This window comes from Naegleria lovaniensis (genome assembly GCF_003324165.1).
Source record: "Naegleria lovaniensis strain ATCC 30569 chromosome Unknown tig016, whole genome shotgun sequence".
NCBI classification, from domain to species: Eukaryota; Heterolobosea; class Eutetramitea; order Acrasida; family Naegleriidae; genus Naegleria; species Naegleria lovaniensis.
In genome coordinates, this window is record NW_025407838.1 from 510297 (window position 1) to 529083 (window position 18787).

At 37.2% G+C, this 18787-nt stretch overlaps 12 protein-coding genes across 12 annotated transcripts in view; 6 read left to right on the forward strand and 6 right to left on the reverse strand.

Moving 5' to 3' along the window:
* Nucleotides 1-428: 428 nt before the first annotated feature.
* On the reverse strand, nt 429-1157 carry C9374_002801 (uncharacterized protein; the record flags this gene model as incomplete). The annotated part of the gene is made up of 1 exon (XM_044692259.1): nt 429-1157. One exon carries the CDS (start codon nt 1155-1157, stop codon nt 429-431), a length of 729 nt encoding a protein of 242 aa, XP_044550347.1.
* Nucleotides 1158-2003: 846 nt separating this feature from the next.
* Nucleotides 2004-3110, forward strand: C9374_002802 (uncharacterized protein; the record flags this gene model as incomplete). Its single annotated transcript, XM_044692260.1, has 1 exon — nt 2004-3110. The coding sequence occupies one exon, from the start codon at nt 2004-2006 to the stop codon at nt 3108-3110; it is 1107 nt and encodes a 368-aa protein (XP_044550348.1).
* Nucleotides 3111-3257: 147 nt separating this feature from the next.
* On the forward strand, nt 3258-7142 carry C9374_002803 (uncharacterized protein; the record flags this gene model as incomplete). The annotated part of the gene is made up of 3 exons (XM_044692261.1): nt 3258-3752; nt 3860-4113; nt 4286-7142. 3 exons carry the CDS (start codon nt 3258-3260, stop codon nt 7140-7142), a joined length of 3606 nt encoding a protein of 1201 aa, XP_044550349.1.
* A 195-nt stretch (nt 7143-7337) lies between these two features.
* Nucleotides 7338-7943, forward strand: C9374_002804 (uncharacterized protein; the record flags this gene model as incomplete). The annotated part of the gene is made up of 1 exon (XM_044692262.1): nt 7338-7943. One exon carries the CDS (start codon nt 7338-7340, stop codon nt 7941-7943), a length of 606 nt encoding a protein of 201 aa, XP_044550350.1.
* Nucleotides 7944-8120: 177 nt separating this feature from the next.
* Nucleotides 8121-8908, forward strand: C9374_002805 (uncharacterized protein; the record flags this gene model as incomplete). Its single annotated transcript, XM_044692263.1, has 2 exons — nt 8121-8305; nt 8554-8908. The coding sequence occupies 2 exons, from the start codon at nt 8121-8123 to the stop codon at nt 8906-8908; spliced, it is 540 nt and encodes a 179-aa protein (XP_044550351.1).
* Nucleotides 8909-9238: 330 nt separating this feature from the next.
* On the forward strand, nt 9239-10397 carry C9374_002806 (uncharacterized protein; the record flags this gene model as incomplete). The annotated part of the gene is made up of 2 exons (XM_044692264.1): nt 9239-9356; nt 9514-10397. 2 exons carry the CDS (start codon nt 9239-9241, stop codon nt 10395-10397), a joined length of 1002 nt encoding a protein of 333 aa, XP_044550352.1.
* Nucleotides 10398-10564: 167 nt separating this feature from the next.
* C9374_002807 (uncharacterized protein) lies at nt 10565-12391 on the reverse strand (the record flags this gene model as incomplete). Its single annotated transcript, XM_044692265.1, has 1 exon — nt 10565-12391. The coding sequence occupies one exon, from the start codon at nt 12389-12391 to the stop codon at nt 10565-10567; it is 1827 nt and encodes a 608-aa protein (XP_044550353.1).
* Nucleotides 12392-12882: 491 nt separating this feature from the next.
* On the reverse strand, nt 12883-13311 carry C9374_002808 (uncharacterized protein; the record flags this gene model as incomplete). Its single annotated transcript, XM_044692266.1, has 1 exon — nt 12883-13311. The coding sequence occupies one exon, from the start codon at nt 13309-13311 to the stop codon at nt 12883-12885; it is 429 nt and encodes a 142-aa protein (XP_044550354.1).
* A 143-nt stretch (nt 13312-13454) lies between these two features.
* Nucleotides 13455-14689, reverse strand: C9374_002809 (uncharacterized protein; the record flags this gene model as incomplete). The annotated part of the gene is made up of 2 exons (XM_044692267.1): nt 13455-13941; nt 14028-14689. The coding sequence occupies 2 exons, from the start codon at nt 14687-14689 to the stop codon at nt 13455-13457; spliced, it is 1149 nt and encodes a 382-aa protein (XP_044550355.1).
* A 298-nt stretch (nt 14690-14987) lies between these two features.
* Nucleotides 14988-16946, forward strand: C9374_002810 (uncharacterized protein; the record flags this gene model as incomplete). Its single annotated transcript, XM_044692269.1, has 1 exon — nt 14988-16946. One exon carries the CDS (start codon nt 14988-14990, stop codon nt 16944-16946), a length of 1959 nt encoding a protein of 652 aa, XP_044550356.1.
* Nucleotides 16947-17043: 97 nt separating this feature from the next.
* On the reverse strand, nt 17044-17874 carry C9374_002811 (uncharacterized protein; the record flags this gene model as incomplete). Its single annotated transcript, XM_044692270.1, has 1 exon — nt 17044-17874. One exon carries the CDS (start codon nt 17872-17874, stop codon nt 17044-17046), a length of 831 nt encoding a protein of 276 aa, XP_044550357.1.
* A 334-nt stretch (nt 17875-18208) lies between these two features.
* Nucleotides 18209-18787, reverse strand: part of C9374_002812 (uncharacterized protein) — a gene marked incomplete at both ends in the record, with an annotated part of 642 nt that continues 63 nt past the window's right edge. Inside the window, one exon of the mRNA XM_044692271.1 lies at nt 18209-18787. This exon is cut by the window's right edge and continues 63 nt beyond it. Coding sequence (XP_044550358.1) covers nt 18209-18787 — 579 coding nt within the window.

Sequence of the window (18787 nt, forward strand, 5' to 3'; positions counted from 1 at the left end):
ATCTTGAGCAGATCGCGGTGCTAGTATTACACAACTTGCCTCAAGCATTAAAGCATGATTAAGCTGTTTTCAATTCAACATCATGCGATAAGCATGCAAAAATGTGGTTCACATTATTTTTGCTATGAAGCTTCAACATCTAACAGCATCATGTGGCAAAAATAGACTGGCATTCTTCAACGGCATTGCTGCAGCAAACAGGATTTTATTAAAATCGATTTAGAAATTAAATTGACGTGTTATTCATCTGACAACAAAGGTACAGCTTATCAAAAGTATTTGTAGCAAGTCGTACATGTCACTCAAGCATCTCAAAAAGATGACTCGAATTGATGTTCAATAAGGTTCAATTATGAAAGCTGTTGTCACTTCATCCTTGGCAAGGTTTGTTTCTAAGGTCAGCAGTTCATTTCATTGCTGCTTGTTAATCAAATGAAAAAGCTGAAGTAGATTTGACGGGAGTAGAAGGCTGTTTCAATCCCTACACCTAAAGAAATTAAATCTTGAACCTCGATCGTGAGCATAACATATCCATTCAGATGGTCTTTCTTGAGAATATTAATGTCTTTCTTGTCGTAACCTTTGTATTTCAGCCATTTGGCCAAAGTTTTGTAATTCCATTTGTACACAGGTTTGGCTTCGATTTTGAACATTTTCTTTTCTCTTCTCTTCTCAAAGAAGCTTTTCTTCTTAGTTTGGGTTGTTTTATCCTCATTCTTCTGAGTTGTATTTACATCTCTCGTGGCAGGATGTTTTCCTCTCAACGAGCCACTTGCTGGTGAGTATGAATGTCTATTATTTTGTTTTGCTTTCTTGTTATCACTGGTTTCTGAAACGTCACTTGTTGCAGGTGTTGGTGCAGCTGTGTTCGAAGAAGCCTCTTTTTTCCACAACTTGGATAGGCCCTCTTTACACGCATACATTGACAATGGACGTGCTTTGAAAGTCTGTGCTGGTTCATTGGCGGCCACTACACATTCATTATTTGGATTGACACATTGTTGTTGCACGGTGGCCAACATATCGGAGGAAGATTTCTTTGAAGAAGAGGCTGCTGTTGAGGAGCAAGAGGAAGCAGAGATCAAATGCACAAACTCTGATTTTTGTTCACCTGCTGCTTGCAACGAGGATGATGAGGAATCAAGCAGCAAGGTCATCTCTATTGATGCTGGCAATATTTCTCGAAATAGAAATTGTCTAAATGTGTCCGTAAAATAATGATGATGATGATGAAATCGTTAAAGATTATCTAGTCCAATAGTTCAATAGATGAAATCTTTTTCCAACAGCAATTATTTGCAATTTGAAGACCAATAAATAAAAATGTTTGATGATAACCTAGAAGCGAGCTTTGAAGCCTACTGGAAAATATGAAACAATTTTGTTGTGTGCGTACAAGCAGGCTCTTTTTCAGATCAACAACCAAAAGCCTTTCACCCTCTGTTGTTGCTCTTTCCTACAACAAGCTTCAAGTATTTGTTTTAGGGAATTTTTGTAGGACAATGGAAATTTATTCCGCTATTTAAAATCTGCGAGGCGTTGATGGATTTGGTCTTTTAGCACAGAGATGAAGCTGTCAACTGTTAAATGTATGACGAAAATAAGGGAAGCTTTGTGAAATCGATTGCCGGAGGTGAACCATAGAAGGTTTGATCAACCACCTCTTTGTGTAGTCGTTGGCTTGAAGATGACAATGAAATTGCTAGACTGTGTTGAGATCAGATTCGAATTTTGTTGTATTTAAGGAAGTGTATTCTGTGTCACCAAAATTTGGATATTATTTTTTGACATGATGTATTTCATCTCATGTGAAACTTGCAAACTTTTCAAAAATAGTCTCTTGATTAATCATTGAAAAGCTTTTTGGTGAAAATATTTGTGCAAGCACATCCCAATTTCAAGAGTAAAAGAGTCATCCTAAACATGCCCTGCTGCTAGAAATCTCATCAACATTGAACCAATAATTTATTTAACACTTAATATAAAGAGGAACAACATAAAAAATGCTTCAAGAACAAAAGAAGAGAATCATTGCACTCGGATTTGAAGGAAGTGCCAACAAGCTTGCCATCGGAGTGGTTACCATGGACGGAGAGATTTTGAGTAATTTACGACATACTTATATAACACCACCAGGGACTGGATTTTTACCAAGAGAAACAGCCATTCATCATAAAGAATATATTCATGAAATGGTAAAGAATGCGTTGAAAGAGGCTAATATTACAAAGGATGATGTCGATTGTTTATGCTACACAAAGGGACCTGGTATGGGAGCATGTTTACATGTGGTTGCTGTTGTGGCTCGGACCTTGGCACAACTCTGGAAAAAGCCTCTCATTCCCGTGAATCACTGTATTGGACATATTGAAATGGGGAGAGTAGTCTGTAAAGCAGAAAATCCAATTGTGCTGTATGTGAGTGGTGGTAATACTCAAGTGATTGCGTACAGTATGGGAAGATATCGAATATTTGGTGAAACCATTGATATTGCTGTCGGAAATTGTTTAGATCGATTTGCTCGTCTCATCAATTTATCCAATGATCCGAGTCCAGGATTCAATATTGAGAAAATGGCACGTAAGAAGAATGAAGATGGTTCAGATTTGAAATATATTGAACTACCATACGTTGTAAAAGGAATGGATGTCAGTTTTTCTGGCCTCTTGTCATGGCTTGAAAAATTTGGCTTGGATATGTTAAAGCGAGGAGAATGTACCGCTGAAGATTTGTGTTTTTCACTGCAGGAAACAATATTTGCCATGCTTGTAGAAATTACTGAGCGAGCAATGGCTCACTGCAACTCTAATGACGTTCTTATTGTTGGAGGTGTTGGATGCAATGAGAGACTTCAACAAATGATGAAACAAATGGTGGATGAAAGAGGCGGAAAATTACATGCCATGGATGATCGATATTGTATTGACAATGGTTGCATGATTGCCTATGCAGGAATTTTGCATTTTGATGCCATTGCAAAAACACACGAGGGAGCTCACGAAGCATTATTGGGAGATACCAAACGATTGTATGAATTGTATCCACTGAGTGAATGCTCCGTCACACAACGATATAGAACTGACGAAGTGGATGTTATTTGGAGGAAATAATAATAATAATTATTGTTATTGATTAATAATTTATGCGTTTTGTATTCCGGGCCGCTTGCTTGACCGCCATTCCAATACGTTTTTGTTTCCGAGATTTCAAATTTGAAAAAATACAACAACTCGACCTAATCGACAACCCTCATCATCATGGTATATATCAAAGTTAAACACTCGGAAAAGGACATGTTCATGTTCGAGGCACATTATGAGACAGATCTAGATACAGTCATTCGGGGGGTTGCCTCCATTAACAATTTGAGGGTTCGGCTGAAGAATTTAGTCTCTGAATTAAAACGATTGAAAGAAAAAGGACCTGTACTACCTGAGAGGTCGTTGGATGAAATGCCCAAAATTGAAGAATTGTCACTGAACGACGACGAGGAGGATGAAGCCAAACAAAATTCCGAGCCATGTTATGGATCACCAATTTCAGATCCCAATCTAGTTTCCACTGTAAATAAGGTCATCGAAGAAGCAGAGCATGTGTTGAGCGCAGAGAAGGCAAACCAAAAAATCTCAGTCTCTGAACATGATTTACTCGAGTGTATCATGAAGGTTAAGGGAGTAATTGCAATGGCATACCCTATGGGATTACCAAGTACTGATCCCATTTTGAAAATCTTAGATGAAAAATTTGTTACTGTAAGTAGTTGGAGAATGTTGAGAAATTATCAAACGAGCCTTTCATTTTTGCATTGTGTGCTTACCCGCAATTAATGTGGCGCTTTGCAATCGATCAAACTGTACAGAAAGAAATGTACGATCCTGAGACCTGTACCATGTGGTTCTGTGGAAAGGAGTTCCCAAGAAATACAAAATTAATGGACAACAAATCGATTGGAAGAAATGACAAGACTCAAATAATCGCAAAGCTAGCAAAGAAAGGTTCTGGAGCACCTCCACGAGAACAACCAGTTTCTGAGGAAGATCAAAAACGTCTCATGGCCTACTATTATAAAAAACAAGAGGAACAAAAAAAGCTATTAGAGGATGAAGATTTAGCGTATGTGAACAGTGGATGGGCAAATCCAAAATCTCTTCACTCTCAACTCCATGGTTTAAATTCAGTGTCATGGAAATAAACTGTGGTTCCTTCGTTTGCTCGAACAAAAATTTTTCAAAAAAACAAAAAGCCACCACAACGTTCGTGCACGATGGAAAATGATGAATCTAAGATTTACTTCCGATCGAAAGCCACCATCTACCACATCATCCCCACACAAGAGTTCAGCACACTCCAGTACTTCCTCCTCCATTAATGCCAAGAAGGAGTCGAATAGCGGTAGTAGTAGTACTACTGAATTAGAACTCCCGATGAAGGGCCTACTTCAGAGGAATAACCACAACCTGTTGAGCACTCCTAAAAACCATCATCAACAACAACAAAAACGGTTATTGGATTCTGTGGATCAAAGTTCTTGTAAGCAAATGATCAGCATCCATAACAAGGACTATGACGATGATGATCATTCATCAGTTTATTCCTTCGATTCCATCTTGCCGTCGCCTCCGTCCATAACGGTTCAACAAATTGAAAAAAATGTTTTTGACAATGATGAGCCTTTTTCGACCAATGCGATGAATATTCATCATTCACGATCGTTCATGAGCTCAAACCACTCAAAACGCAATTTAAATCATGATATTAAATTGTCTCAAGAACAAGGATCAGATGAAGAGTCTGATGATGACTCGGACGATGAATTGAGATTATTTTCAATGAAGAAATCGAAAAAGAAAATTGAATCAAACAAGAAGAGAAAGGTTTCCCAGCCCAATGTCTGTTTAACAAAATTTGAGAAATTAGAGGCTGATAACACAACATCAGATGGCAATGAAATCAAATTAGTCAACCCATCTCTTGTTGTAACACAACAACAAATGAATACAAAAGAAGAACAAGCTTCAAAAATCTCCCATGAAATTCAAGAATGTGGCGTTGAAAACACACCTCTAGAACAATCTAAACCGTTGAAAGGAACAGCTTCAGAACTGGTTCTCGGCGATATCACATCGCATGATAATATTGATACACTGCAAGAACCGTTGATGGATGAGGAATTTATTGTGTCACTCACTCCAGAATTGGAGGAGCAGCAGGCAGTGACAGCCGAACAAGAAGAGACTCTATCAACAGTTAACAATGTCATGAACAACAATAATGCCATAAATTTCACACAAGCTCAACACGAAAATACTGGAACGGATGACGCCACTACTGTTACAGCTGATGTACATCCTATTGAGGACATTTTAGATTTAGAGTTTAATGATGAATTACATTCACCAACACAACAGCTCTTTGAAAAACAAACTATTTCCGAAGACGAGGACACAAACATTGAGGTAATTGTACCAAAGAAAATGATTGATGCTTGCACACAAACAGACAAAGTGTACATTCCCTCATATTCCGTACGAAACGATGCAGGAGACAAAAACAATATTTGTTCCATTTGCCTGCACGCATGGAGTTCGACTGGCCTTCATCAAGTTTGTTGCTTAGGATGTGGACATTTATTTGGCAAAAATTGTATTGAGAAATGGCTGAAAAAGAACTCCACGTGCCCAAAGTGTAAAAAACAAGCAGACAGATCCAACATTCGTCTCCTCTATATTGACAATATTTCTGCAGTCGATAGTCAAAGATTGGATCAACTCGAAAAGCAGCTAGAACAAGAAGCCCACCTTCGCAAAACTCTTGAAACCATGAAGAATGGTTTGGAACTACGAGTGAAAATGCTGATGGAGCAATTAGGTCAGTCAGGATCTGCTGTCATTCAGACATCGTCTGTGGATTCTAATTCAGAACAAAAAGAGGCAGATCAACGAAAATCGCTAATTCAACGCTCTCTAGAGCTTGCAGAAAGAAAAAAACGAGACCACATACTGAATGACACTGAAGGAAGCAGAGTGATTCAAAGCTCAAAATCTAAGAAGAATCAATTTCCAAGAAAACGTTCAGGAACAAGCCCAAAACAATTATTCCAACTTCCTTTAGAAAACAGCTCTCTCATTGAGCTCTCGAATCCTTCTCTAGATTCAAAGGCTGCATCACTCCTGGTGAGTTTTGAGAGTAGAGACAAAACCTGTGGCTTTTATTCCTTTACAAATATTGACCAGCTGGCACAAAAACCATCATTACTACTGCAAAGCAAAAAAATTGTACATAACTCCCCTCTAACCTGTATCAAAGCTCATTATCTGCTGAATATTGATGGTACTACGAACAATTTTGACGGATACTCTGTGAATGTCAACTCGTCCAATACTCATCTAATTCTAACTTCTTCTTTAGATAAGACTGTTCGAATAACTGATTCGAGACAATCAGGAATGTCTAACTCGGTATGCTTTTGCCCCTACCTAACATCAGCAACAGAATTAGAATATGAGTCCATCACATGTTGTGAATGGAACAGGTCCAATGCAAATTATTGTTTTGCAAGTCTGTCCAACGGCTCAATTTTATGCTACGATATAAGGAAACCTTCTGAGCCATTCCTGATTACTGGTGATAAGTCTTACACACAACTACATTCCATGTTTCACGTTCCCAACGTTGGATTGATCGTTGCAAACTCTCAATCCATTCGATGTTATGATGAAAACTATAGTGGATACACAAAATCCTATCACTTATTTTCTGGAAACATTACATCGCTTCGATTCAACCATGTCACAAATACTTGCATGTTTGTTGGAAAAGAAAATGCAAAACAAAGCTCTATTCAATTCTTTAAACTGAATGACAAGATTCAAGCAATTTGTACAGATACTTTGGATATTAGTCACAAAGAGGAACTTCTCAATAGACCTGTCTTTATTTCTAGCCACAAAAATAACACTCTGGCCATACCAAAGCCAAACGATCATTGTGTGGAAATCTATCGTTCATATGGAGACAAGGAATTGCAACTTTTCACAGAGATTGTTGAAAACGATAATAATTCTCCAATCCAAAACGTTTCACTTTTTGACAATGACGTTTTTGTTCTCACTACTCAACATCTTTCCATGTATCACATCTAACGCTATTGGATGCAACGGTTGTCAATTATTGTAAAGAGATGAAAATTGTAGATTGGTCGTAGGTTTTGTTGAAACCAGTACAGTCGTTCCTTGCCTTCTATTCCTCAATGAAATTAAGTTTTAGAACTAAGCAAGAACTCACGGCTGTTGACACATTTTAAAAAAAATCCCATCGGAGATCCGGTAGAGGATTGAATGAGTGCACTATGTCAAGATCCATTGTTAGCTGTGACCACTTTGCTCATTAACGCCATTGGAAGCATTTCGATAGTACTAGTTGCAAACCTGTCATCATGGTCATCGGAACGTCAAACTGAAGCAGAGTGTATCCAGAACTATCTTTCCAATCAGCAAATAGGCAATATCGCTTTAGGAGTTGTCGTCTCGATATGTTTCGTTGCTGTCCTTGTTACACTGCTCACCATGACCATTTTAAATCCACGTCGACATGGTATGGCCCGATGGAAATCGATCCTTACATTTCGTGAGAGTCGAACGTTTTATGAAGGAATGTGTTCAGTGGGTACCACTGCTGCGTTGTTGATGGTTTGGCTTTGGTTTCGAATTCGACCAGGAAATTATATCGAAGAAAATGCAAAGGCAATGAGTTCAGAGAAATGTGAACGTCATTTCAATGATGTCAAATTGATCAAGTATCTTGTTATAGCCATTTGCTCGATTTGCATGTGTTTCATGACATTCTTGTATTGTTGTTCTGTCTATTATCAACGTGGAAATACTACTCCATCAGCAAACACTAATTCAAGAAATTATGTTTACTCTGACTCCGAATCAGATTAAGGTTGAGTCGTAAATAAAGGTTAGAAATTCTAAAAAACTCAGTATTCGTTCTGCTCTGCTTTCGAACCTACTGCTGAAGATTATTACTGCGTGCAAGCTGAAATGAGTGAAAATGACACCAGCCATTTATTCAACATCTCTGCTTGCGACATCAAAATTCAACCCAGATCGAAAAAAATGGAAGAGGAAGCGAACCGGTTAGCCTCTTTTTTCAATCAGAGCTATCAGTGGCCTCATAGCTCGAGTACACATCCGAATTGTACTCCTGAATTATTGGCAGCTGCTGGTTTTTATTATGCTCCAACGGAAGGATTTTTAGATTTGTGTAAATGTCATTATTGTGGACTACGATTGAGAGATTGGTAGGTGGTTTTAAAAGATGATGATCAATGTCGGTTGGAATGGAGAAATTTTATGGAAATATATCGATCATTTATGTTATCAATATATGATCAAATAATTATTATTGTGGATGGTTGGAACGGAATTAAATATCAACATTGAATTCAACATTGATTTTGATTCGTGAATGTTTCATGAACTTTTAAATTATTTTTAATAATTATTATGAATTTAACAATTTTGTAAATTTTAAAATGTATCACAACAGGGAGACGACTGACATTCCGTGGGAAGAGCATAAAAAACACAAACCAACATGTTCATTTGTAACAAAACATTTCAAGACATCGGACGAAGACGATGAATTAGGTTTTAATTTATTTGGAGATGAACCACCTGTGTCATCCACACCAACTTCCACTATTCAAACAACGCCATCATCCTCAAATAACACCACCACCGAAGAGTTCGTGACAGAAGAAATGCATCTCCGAGGTCAATTTGTTTCCGATGTTCTGTACTCTCTCATTAATCCACAAAACGATTGGAATTTTGATTTTGAACTGGTCTCGCCATCGACAGATTCCAATAACATTGCCATCAAATTGGAACATCATGTGTAATGTCATTGACAACAAGAAAATGAGGTGACAGATAATGGCATACATACATACTTTTTTTGGAAGTCTGATCTCAATAACTACTTATCAAAAAAACATTGTTCTTTGGTGTGGATGGGTTGATTTGTTGGGTTATTGTAGTTGTGGTTTTGGTTTGGGTTGTTGTTTGGGTTTTGGGTAGGTTTGGTCAATTAAACAAAATATGTTTGTATGCCATTATGTGTAATCCCCAAGAAAATACACAATAATTATTTGAATTGCATCACTAGTTCTTGTTTTTGAGTTAAATGCAAATTGTTTGATGAATTTTTTCGAGAATTAAAAAAATACACCATGGACGCTGAAACCCTCGATCGAAAGATTCGTGAACAAGTTGAATTTTACTTTAGTGATAGCAACTTGCCAAAGGATAAATTCTTGAGAAGTCTTGTGGCCAATAATCCTGAAGGATGTAAGTACAGCAAGTATTATTTGTGATGTTTCGGGTGATGATAGATTTTGACCGTTACAATATTTAATTTGATGATGAAAATGAATATGTGGCTTGATGATTCTGTGTTCCATCCAAATTTTGAATATCTCATTGGGTTAATCGAACCAAACAACAGATGTTGAATTAAAGACCATTGCTTCCTTCAACAGAATGAAACAACTTACCACCGATATGGACGTGATTGTTTCTGCAATCAAGAAGAGTGCCATGCTTGAAGTTGATTCAGAGGGTAAGCTCGTCCGTAGAATTACTGCTCTCCCTGAGAATGATACCACCGTTGCTCGTAGTTTGTATGCCAAAGGATTCCCTCTCGATGAGAAAATCACCAATTTGGACACTGTCAAGACTTTCTTTGATGCTTTCGGAAAGGTCATGTGTGTCAGAATGAGAAGAGAAAAGAATGGAACCTTCAAGGGATCAGTATTTGTGGAATTTGACTCGGAATCCACTGTCAATTCGTTGGCTGGAAAAACTGATCTCAAGTTCAGACCTGAGGATGAACCTCTTCTTGTTGAGTCTAAACAAGCTTACTTTGAAAGAAAGAAGAAGGAACGTGAATCATCAAAGGCCAAGGCTGCTCAAGATAAAAAGCAAGAAGAAATCGATAACATGAAGAATGAATTGAAACAAAACTCTTTTTTATATATTGAAGGTATTGCAGCTGATGAGAAGTTTGGATTTGCTGACTTTTCCAAGAAATTGCCAGTCAATAAGAAGAATGGATTGAAGTTTGTTGATTACCCATTAAGTGGTGACAAGACAAAGGCTGTTCTCCGATTGGAAAATAAGGAAATTTTCGATAACGTCAAGAAACAATTCGACGAAGGAAAGATTGAACTTCCTGGAACCATCTCTGTAAAAGAGTTGCCACAAGAAGAATTGGAAAAGTACATTGATGAAACCGTACAAGCTAAGTTTTCTGAGCAAGGAAATACTCACAAGAGAAAGGGAGCTCGAGGCAAGCAAACTAATAGAAAGAAGAAGACCAAGACTGACTAAGTTCTAAAAATTGATATTTAATTTTTTCTCTAGATTTATTTATTGAAAATACAGTTTATAAACTACTGCCCTAACAACATATGATTATGCAAGAACAAAACTTGACCAATTCTATCAAATATTGAGCCACATGAAGGATTGACTTGCAATAATATTTTACAAATAATTTATTGTTGCTCCTCTGAAATCTCTTGAACTGTAATCTTGAATGATTTTCCACAGTGCTTGACAATGGTTGGTTCCGATATTTGCAGTTTTCGTTTCTTTTTACCTTCATGAATGAAAACATTGGATAAAAATTCAGTGTCGTCATGATCGTTGAAGGTAGGCGTGTCATAAGAGTGGTTGCTGCCTTGTTTTTGAGATTTGGGAGCCTTTGCAACTTTGAAACCTTGTGAAATACCTCCGAACACCTCGCTATCACTCTGATCGAACACCAACATCTTGTAATCTGAATGTTTGTTCTTCCATCCACTTGCATTGTTCGAGGTTGAAACTTGACACTTGAACACATACTTGTCTTGGTATTCCTCAATCTGTAAAATAGAAAGAAGATCATTATCATTTGGATCCTTTTCGAGATAGTTCAAATACATTGAGAAGGAGCTTGCATTGGAGTTTTTGATCATCTTCACATTGACCCTTTCTCCATCGGTTCTCTTTGTTTTCTTGTCTGAAACAACGAGCAACCTTAAATTCTCCAACTTGACACGACTGTTCAAAGCACCACCTTGCAACGAAACAGTAACAGTGAAAATGGAAGACCTACTGTCATCTCTCCTTGACACACCATTTTTGACAAATATGGATGGCTTGACATACATGTCGATACATGGCATGGTCAAGTCCACCTTTAAATGAGGATTGCTGACTCCACTCATCTCATGGGGAACAACGGTCAGTGATTGACGAAAAGTATTTCCATGATTGTTCTCATTGAATTGCTCCACAAAGTCCTCGTCCATGGTTCGAATGATATTCTCCTCCTCATCTGATTGCGACTCTTCTACCTTCTTCGATTGCTTCTTTTTCCGAAGCTTTTTCTCTTTCTTACTTGGTTTAGATAACATGGAGGAAGAAGTTGACGCTTGCATCTCTTGAGATTCTTCATCATCCGAAGAATCACACACAAGAGTTCTTTTACGTTTGATGGACTGGCGAGTTTTTCTCATGATTGGCTCCTCTCTCGTTTCCTCTTCCTCGATATAGTCAGGATCTTCTTCCTCTTCAGTGGAACTGTCCTCATTTCCTTGAGAAGCTTCCTTATCCAATTCTGTGACGCTATGGTTCGTATTGGAACTTGTCTTATCCACGACAGGAACAATTGGATCTTGCTCCATCACCATGTTAAGGTGAGAGCTCACTTGTGAATTGGATTGTGAGGTTTTAGTACTCGGGACACTCACGACAGCAATCTGAGGAGCTTCACCTTCCTCAATAATCAATTCGGTGAATGGTCGAGCGACGAACTTGTTTGTTCTGATAATTAAATGACTTTGAGAGGTTGTACATGAATCATTCGTCGTGATTGGTTGTAGTTTCTTATCCGTATTGACATGATTCGGAGCAGCAATTTCAGAACAAGTCAACCATTCGTCATCCTCTTCTGCCATGTTCCAATATTTCGTCACATTTTGATCCGAAGGTAAATGTTGAGAATGGGTCTGACTCGAATGAAGTGTTGCCGAAGTAGGATTCCAATGATGTACCGTATTCCAAGAGGCCACAGTGGATTCTGAACGTTGAGTTTGATCCATCGAGTAAGTGTCATCATTGAAATGGTGATTGGACATGATGACCAGGTCATCATCATTGAATAGGGATTCATCATGACAACTATGAGGTTGAAAGGTCAACCAATGATGTTGATGTAGTTGTTGTTGTGGATCATTTTGGTTTGAATTCAAATCCAACATGAACTCACTCTCAAGTTCTTCATCAAATAAGGTTGGAGAACTCATCAACGGATGATTCTGTTGTGGATATAAAGACATGTTGAGAGGACCTAGAAAGTGTTCAGAAGGTAGTAAACTGAGATTCAACGAATTGGATCCAAAGAAAGGAGTTGTAGTAGTAGTGAGTGGTTGTTTTTCTTTTTGAAAAATTTACAAAACGTTGTGAATCCAAGCAAAGAGGAAACGAAAGAGAGCGCGAAAGGAATACAATTTGCAGATCATAACTGACACAACGCTCTCGAATTTCGAGTCCGCGTCTGGAGTGGCTACAATTTTTATGAACCCTACAGATTTGGAAATTGCAGTAAAAGTGGTGCCATTTAAATGTCCATTTTGGAATTTGGAGTCGACAAATTTGGGCTCATTCTTTACAAAATTGGAATACAAGTCATTCATAGACAAGAGAAACCTGGAGACAGAGGTCATTGATGAGGTGTTATATAATTATTGTACAATACATCATTTTCAGTTTCAATAATCTCACAAATATTTAATGTTATTATGAATTATTTACAATTTTTCTTAATCCATTACAATGGAGTATTACAATCCACTCTTTCTTCACTCTTTATTTGAAGTTGTGGATTTGAAACTGTTCTTGTAACAAGAGGTCTGAAAATCTTCAACTTTAAACAAAATATTTGAGAAGAGTCTTGACTGGAAGTGTCACACGAGGTGGATACTTCCACGATCAAATAATAGAGAACTCCAGCCACTATTTGTTGTTGAGCATTCACTACTCTTGTCACTCGACAAACACGGTTCGAAGAGGCTTGAGGAATAAATGCAATTAATTCGTTAATGAGTGTTTGATTAGTGATGGGTTGTCTTCCTCCTGGTAAAACACTGGAAGCGATGGGAAGTGCATCGGAATGATGGTAATATTGAAGGAATGTGGTAAGACTAATGGTGGCGATCACGACCACGAGTACGAGTTGTGTAAAAAGATTTTTTCTCATCTTGTGTTTTTTTTTTGCAAAGTTAATTTCAAATAATTTTCATAATTGAGCAATTAACTAATTAGGATGTTAAAATATCTTTCGAACATGAAAATATTAGAATTCAATCTTCTCGTAGATTACTCCTTTTAAATAGTGTTGTTTTACAACAACAAGCAACAACGAGAATGTGTCGTTTCTTTCACATCATGTCGAGTCGTTACCAATTGATCATTATACAATACTCGAAATACGACCTCTGTAATATCCTCTACTCCTATATGTTCCACAGCACTTGTTTCCAAATAGGAACAACATCCCATCCTTTTGGCCATCATCATACCTTCTTCATGGCTCCATAAAAATTTTTCTTGTTCCAGTACAAGATGTAATGCTCGTTTTCGTAAATCGATTTTAGTCATTAGTAAAACAATTTTTGGAAGTGTTTCATGATGATTGAATATTGTTGTTGTTGATGTTTTCCTGTCAGTGACATCTATACCACAATGGTAAAGAATTTCAGGAATCCATTTCGAATGAACGTTGAATAAGGAATCGATGGAATTACATGCCACGCACAACATGAACACCTCTGTATATGGATAGCTTAAGGGCAATAGACGTGAATATTCAAACGCTCCTGGAGAATCCCTATAAAGAAGAGTGTTTTCCCATGTTTTGAAAATTGTTGAAAATGTGTGAAATAATAAATTCACACATAATTAAAAAATCCTTACCAACTTGTCAACTTAATTTTTCCATTCAGGAATGGAAGATCTTTTTCAATCGTGGTTGGCTCATACATGGTGGGTGTTTTTGGAAATTCCTCATTGCAAAATACTCTTCCGAGACATGTTTTTCCAACGTAGCTATCTCCTAGAAACAAAATTTTATGTCCATTATCTTGTTTTGGTAGAAAGTTAAAGGGTTGATTAGTGACATTTTTCTGAAATTCTTGATCATGACCTTGTTGAATTGTAAAAAACGGTAAAGGGTTGGGTATATATGGAACACAATTTTGAATTTCATGTTGTCTATGTTTTCGAATTATTTTCTCCAATTTCGAAATGGGTCGAAATAATTCATTTAAATGCTTTTTAAAATTACAAGTGACAGGTCTCAACAAATCGCGAGAGATCAACTTCTCCGCTTTCACTCCACATTGTTTCGAAAGTGAATATTTCGATTGTTCCGAATTGAATTGTTTTTCATAAAATTTTATAATTTTATCCAAATATTTCACATAAAAATTATTCCATAACAAGTCATGATCGGTAAATTCATTTAGAAATTTGCAAACCAATTTCACGACTAGTAATTCACTCTGAGAAAGAAAGGAAAAAATAATTAATAATTCATCCTGGTGATGGATGATGTTGTGCAATGGAGATGAATTCATTTTTTTGTTTTGAATTTTTAAATTTTATTTGATTGGAATTGTATCTATCATATATGGAACCGATGATGGCTGGAAACTGGGAATTAACAATAAGATCACCTTCAATTATTAGTTATCAATGATCTTGTTTAATGAAAAAATATTAAAAAAGGAATTCCCAACGCGAAAAATGTTAAAGTTCAACGTTTTTCAAGAGATACATCATTCAACAAATCTCATCATCCTTCACCTGAATTTTTCATCCAATAGAATTCACAAACTGCCACTTGTCACTCCACTCATCAATTCTCAAAAAAAAATGAAACGCTCTCACGATCAAATCCATCCATCCCCAAGCTCTTCTCACCCACAAGCCAAACAACCCAAAACTCCTCAACTCTCCTCTGCTCAACAACGTCTCTTACGTGATTGGAAAGAAATTCAAAGCTGTGCAAAAACTCTCGACACCATTTGGGCTCAACCTCTCGAAAACGATTTATATACTTGGCATGGTACTTTATTGGCACATCCACAATCAGATTATGCTGGAATTATCTTACGTTTGAAAATGACCTTTCCAATGGATTATCCTCATAATCCTTGTAACATTGAGTTGTTGAACATGTTGCATCATTCACATGTCCATAATGGACATATTTGTTTGGACATGTTGAAAACTCATCATTCGACGGAGAGATATTCAGGATGGTCTTCGAGTTATACGGTCTTGTCTATTTTGTTGCAATTACAATCGTTTTTGTTTGAGGAAGAGAAGGATCAGGTGTTTCATATTGAGCAAGATGTGTGGGCGAGTCGAAAGTTTAAAATGTTACCCGATCATGATCCAGAAAATGGAAAGATTTGGCCATGTGCTCCTCATTGGGATGTGAATGCTATATTGCGTGGTAAATGTGCAGTCCCCAAGAACAGTGTGACAGCCATGACAGTTGACACTTTTGGAAAGAATCGAGAATTACCACTTGTTGCTACCAGCTCCTCTTCTTCCAACCAGAACGCTGGTCCTCTCGTATTGGATCTCCCTCAAGAACTATTGATCCACATTTTCGATTATCTCACTACCATCGAATTGAAAACTTTGGAAAAAGTTTGTCAAGCATTCCGCAAACTTGTCAATTGTCGTCAACTCTCCACTGCTCGTGAATTGGTTTGTTTCTATTCCAAACTCTCCTTCCATGAAGATACTTTAGGAATTGGTTTGAACATTCGACCCATTAAAAATGGAAAATATGATCTGAGTACTTCTCTCGATATCATTGGATGGAAATCATTCCATCAAGACGGTGTCCGAACTGGTGTGTGGAATAACGAATTTAATTTTTGGCTTCCTCTCTATATTAACAAGTATCATGCTAATATTCAATTATTTAAGGACAGTGTTTTAACGATCCAAAAACAATGTCCTGGATTTTTAAATGACAAGGCGGCACTTACAGGAGACAATTTTCCATTTTTGGCTATGGACGTGTTGTGCAAATTGATGAATGCCATGATTGTTGAAATTATGAAAGGATATTCCCATGCTTCGATTAAGGCACTTCAAGGATATTGTCATTTTCATCGTTGGATGATTTACTTGGCTCAGACCTATCCTCAACAACTTGCCATTTTAGAAAGTGTTGAAAAATTCCTTAATGAAAAATCGGCAAGACTAAAAACGTCTTGTCCAGATTTGGGAGTCTTTTTACCACGTCTTAGTGTACTTGGACCGAATGGAATTACTTGGAATTCCATCAAGAAGGTTGTCATTGATGAAGTCACTACTCGAAATGCATTTTGGGTGACTTTAAAATTTCCAGATTTGGCAAACGTGCAAGATGGCAATGACACTGCACGAGTAAGATTGTCATGGGAGAGTAACAAGGTGTCGTGTGGACTCATCATGTTCCATGTCTTCTTTTTAAGAAGTTTAGTAGAAAAACATGGACGAGAATGTTCATTGGAAATGTTGGGTCGAATGTATGACGTGAATTTTGGATGTCCTGAAGGGAACTTTGAACACGTGTTGCAAAAGGAAATTTTCAAGATTTTGAAAATTTCTCGATTGAGTGAATTTTTTGAATATATTGGACTGGCAGAATTGGATTCCAATTCGAAAATTGCTGCATATTTGAGACAATGTTTGAAAAAGGCGTATGATGTGGGATATATTCAGCAAGTCCAGAATCAGCATCAGCAACATCATCATCATCATTATCGTGAACATTATCGTGAAGATCGTTATTCATCTGGCTCTCGTGGACGTCATAATTACTATTAAAAATGATGTGAAATTTGTGAATACAAATATTATTGGCAATAAAACAATTAAGGGAAATTGAATTAACAAATGAATGAATTTAATGATCATTTGGTTTTTAATGGAGACAAGACATGATCCATATCATGACGACACATAACCATGTTAAATGAAATCTCGAAAACAAGTGTCCACTCATGGCTGTGGTCATTATGGAAGTAGAGATTGGAAAACTCTTCGATGAAGATGCACTTGAAACACTGGTGGCATTGGCCAATAAGGAAACTCCCATCGTGACATGGGCATCGAATCCTGCACTCATATTCGATGAGTCCACTTGAACGATATTCAACATTCCCAATACTCCATTATCTTTAAAAACATTATCAGAACTCAAATACGTTCTTTGATTGGTATTTGCAGTGTATGGATATATTTGTCCAACCTTAGCTGTCAAATTGTCATCAAATGAAAATTGTGAAGTTAACCTTAATGAAGTTCCTTGCCAAATTCGGACATGAATATGAACATCTCTTCCAGTATACCATCCAGGATAAATTGTATTAAAAGTTGCCATTCCAGTCGAATTTGCAAAAACCTTTCCTCGAAAATAAATATTTGAATCTGTCTTTGGATTTTGAACATTTTTCGAAGCTTCTTCATAATGCGAATAAATTCCAGCAAAATCACAATGCCAAATCTCAACTGTGACATTTTGTGAACTATTCGCTGCCAAACAAGTACTCAAATCAAGAATTGTAATATACAGAGTCATTGGAATTCCAGGACGTGATTCTGTAATGTCGGCACGATACGGCATTCCACTCACATAATAAGGACCTTCAGTTTCACTTGGAGAAGTGACACATGACAGAAGACCTCTTCGTACAATGTCTTTGGGAGTCATGTAACGTTTAGGACCATGAGCTTGAACGAAATTTGAATGCATGAAGGTCCATTGGATGAAGAGAAGGACACATGCTGTTACAATGAATAATTTCATGATCTTAGTTGGAGTGAGTGAATTTGTTTTTTTTTGTTGGTTGTTAAATTGAGGATCTTTGTTTTGGGAACTGGATGTGTTGCCAAATTGACAACCATGGATTTCGAAAAAGACAGAATAGTAAAGGACATCATAGAGGATTCTTGTAGTTCTTTCGCAACGAACTGATGGAGAGGTTCTGATTGAGGGTCCATTTGGAATCGAATTGAAAAAATGACATTTGGCACATGGTGCAATGGTTGAGAATCCAATTTCAATTTGTAATAGCTTTTTATCTCTACTACACTTTGTGATCACCATTCGAATGTTGCATGGAAGGTGAATACACACGCATGTCCCCATTTTCAATAAAAAACGAGTGAGGTGTTGGTAATTTTTCAAGTTCCAAGTTCTGATTGTGTGGTCTTGCACATTCTTCACGTTGTCTCTTTCGCACACAATACCATCTTAATAAAACCATTCCAATACAACTTAAAAATGCTGCCACAAATACAACCACTACAAGAGACAAGTATATAATCACTTCATCTGTTAAGGGAATGCATGGCAATTCTTTGGGTTGAACAAGTAGTCGAGTTCCTTTTTCACACGCCATGGAGGCACGCCATTGAAAACCCAATTCTTGACTCATGGCTCTTACAAACGCAGAATTATATTCAATTTTAAAAGTAGGTTCTTCCGTGAGAATATCATGTGAACACTTTTCACCTGATCGACAGAAATAAGTAATGGGAATGGATGGAAATTTTTGATGAGAATCCGACGATGCAGTAGGATATAAGGGTGATATCAATACAGAATTTTGAAGAGGAGAATGAGTGACAATTCCATTCAATGGAAAGTTAGAGTCGAGTACAAT